This window comes from Malurus melanocephalus, unplaced genomic scaffold (assembly GCF_030028575.1).
Source record: "Malurus melanocephalus ecotype Western Australia unplaced genomic scaffold, MMel_1.1 scaffold_367, whole genome shotgun sequence".
Classification (NCBI taxonomy): domain Eukaryota; kingdom Metazoa; phylum Chordata; class Aves; order Passeriformes; family Maluridae; genus Malurus; species Malurus melanocephalus.
In genome coordinates, this window is record NW_026623599.1 from 364,168 (window position 1) to 366,957 (window position 2,790).

Genomic DNA, 2,790 nt, shown 5'->3' on the forward strand with positions numbered 1-2,790 from the left:
AAAAAAAAAAGAAACAAAACACCCCAAAAAAACAGGAGCGGAGAGCAGGGAAGGGATGAAGTACTGCTGTTGACAAAGGCCAAAATCCCATCTATTTATATTAGAGTCACACAAAAACCACAACGGGGCAGTGCTCAAAAGCTTTAAAAAATGCACCTACTCTCTTAATGCTCTTAGAAAATAATAATAAAAAACCTTATCAATATTCACTTTCTGAAATGGTGTAAAAAAAGAGCTGCATCAATCATTAAACAGTTAAATGAAAGCAGTATGACAGTCACTATTGTTCTCGTGAAGCACACTTGTCTTTTGCCGAGCAGCTGCCAGATCCTATTAGATGTATAAAAAGAGGACTTTTCTAACCGAGTAGGGATGGTATAAGCTATTGAAAACAGCAGACAAAAGCCCACTTTTGCAGACTATTCAAGCCTTGTATAACATCTGTCCAAAATCAATTTTTGACCTAATGTTACTTTCATTAAGTAACAGACTTTGTTTCCAATGCAATTTGTTTTCTAGGATAAAACTGTATCCTAAGCGTTATTACGTGGGAAACGGCACAGAGGAAGCAGAGGATCTTATTTGAGAAACATGAGAACAGAATTTGCTTAATTGTTTTGACACCTTAAGTACTATAATAGAGAAACTATTTTCCATTTATTTGAATTCCTGTGAATTCTTGAAGTTGGCAAAGCAGCGAGCAATGCACAGGGTTTATTATGACTAAGATTTACTGAGGATAAAGAAGGATCTTTGGGAATTACATTAAAGCTGACAAATGCACAAAACTTCTGAAATCTCCACCAGAAATGAAGTACTCTGAACATTAACAACAGCTGTTGAAACTGTCCACTCTTGACGGTGAAGGCTTTTTTCACACATTTCAAATAATGAGGAAGTTGATTCGTGAATTTGATTTCAAACAGACCATTAGGAAACATTTCCACTTACCCAAAGGGTCTCTGAATGAAGGCTGGGTGTAACTGCTGCACACCTATGGTAAAACCTAAAAAAAAAGGTTCAGAAAAAAAAAAGAAATATTAATGAATGGCATCCATTGTACCATTCAACTCAGTAATGCACAGGCAGAATTAAACCACACGTCTTTGCATTTGATCTGCTATGCATGCGAGCAAATTCAGAGCCCCATTTAGAAACAAGTTAAATTTAACATGCGTATGTGACATGCACGAGGAGCAGATGGGAATTCATGATGAAAGCCCRGTGTGAACATGCTGCTATCGGACAGACAATGGGGCATAAAGCCTTATTTTACACACTGGGTACTGCRGTCATTAAACCAGAAGGAGAAATGATGAAGTGGATCTAACTGTTAATTGTCACGTAACAAAGAGGGTAACGGGCAAACCGATCAGGCGAGGAATGGAACAGCTTTAACTCAGCTATATGAACTTTGGTGAGTAACATTAGCACAGCAGGGCTGAGTAAGAAGATACAGCARAGAGGTAACTGGACGAGGCAGCGTCCGCAGCCAACAATCAGAACTATGGGGGACAGATARACGCGCACCGTCAGATCAGATGATGCCAGCCCGAGGAACTTGTTTCCTCGTCTTACAAGTTATTCTAATAGAGAGAGATGGGATCTCCTGGATGCCTCACCAGTTTGAATACTCCTTGGTTTTGCTCCCAAATACGCCAGGTTCACATTTGCTTTCCTGCCGTCAATGATGGGATTTGGGTCTTTGCAAGCTCTTTCAGCAGCAGCTCTGTCTGCCATGGTCACCTGGAATCAAGCACAGCCTTGTTTGTAGCAACAGTGCTTTGTAAACACTCCAGCAACAGGCACTAAGTGGAGTTTATTTATTGTTCTATTTTGAATCGGGAGCTGAACTCGCTTCGTGCAGCCTCGCTTGCACGGCGAGATGGGAAGGGCTGCTGGGACTCGATGGAAAARCGGGGGCTCCCCCCGCGCCCACTTTCCCCGCTGGGCCGGTGCCAGCTGTTTTCCCCTGCCCTTCCACCTCCTCCCCGTGCCTTTTTTAAGAAGCTCGTGGGGCCCTTCCCAAAACCCCCGGAGCCGCGGAGTTCAGGGCAGCTGCGGGCGGGATGCGGGGATCGCGCTGAGCCCCGCCGGACATCGGGCGGCGAAAAGGGGAGGAGGTGCTGAAACGAACGGCACGGCCTCGACCAACACGGGGGGCTCCTCCCGGGCCCCCAGCCCAGCCTTTGTCCGGACCGAGCCCGTTCCCGCAGCRGGCACAAACCCCCACGGCCCCGGTACCCAGCGACGGGACGGGCGGGGGCTCCGCAGCGCGATCCGCCCGGCCACACCGGGGACTTCTCCGGCCACACCGGGGATTTCTCCGGCCACATCGAGGGGGTTCCCCGGCCGCACCGGGGGTTCGCCAGCCGGGGCTCCGCTGCCGGCCCCTTCCCCGGCGCACGGGGGGCAGCGCCAGCGCCCGTCCCGCCGCGGAGCGGAGCGGAGAGGAGAGGAGCGGCACTTACAAAGCCGTATCCTCGGGATTTGCCGGTCTGCCGGTCCGTGATCACCACCGCCTCCTCGATATCCCCGAAGACCTCGAAGTACTTCCTGAGGGAGGAGTCGGTGGTGTGGTAGGGCAGCCCCCCGACGAAGATCTTGGTGAAGGTGGTGTCCTTCTGCACGGTGTGCATGGTGCCGGGCGCGGCCGGCCCCGGCCGGCATCCACCCCGAGCAGAGCCGCGCCCCGCCGAGCCCCCCGCGGCGGCCGAAGGCAGCGGAGCGGCGGCGGGTCCCGGGGCCCTTACAGCCGCCTCATGGCCGCGCCTGCAGCTGGAGCCGGAG

The 2,790-nt window shown here is 50.8% G+C and overlaps 1 protein-coding gene across 1 annotated transcript in view; it reads right to left on the minus strand.

The window, feature by feature from the left end:
* RBM38 (RNA binding motif protein 38) overlaps nt 1-2,776 on the minus strand; it is a 15,189-nt gene extending 12,413 nt beyond the window's left edge. Inside the window, exons 1-3 of the mRNA XM_057378608.1 lie at nt 2,472-2,776; nt 1,623-1,746; nt 952-1,006 (exon numbers count right to left, since the gene is read on the minus strand). Coding sequence (XP_057234591.1) covers nt 952-1,006; nt 1,623-1,746; nt 2,472-2,639 — 347 coding nt within the window. The 5' untranslated portion in view covers nt 2,640-2,776. The remainder of the gene's footprint in view (nt 1-951; nt 1,007-1,622; nt 1,747-2,471) is intronic.
* Between the last annotated feature and the right edge of the window lie 14 nt (nt 2,777-2,790).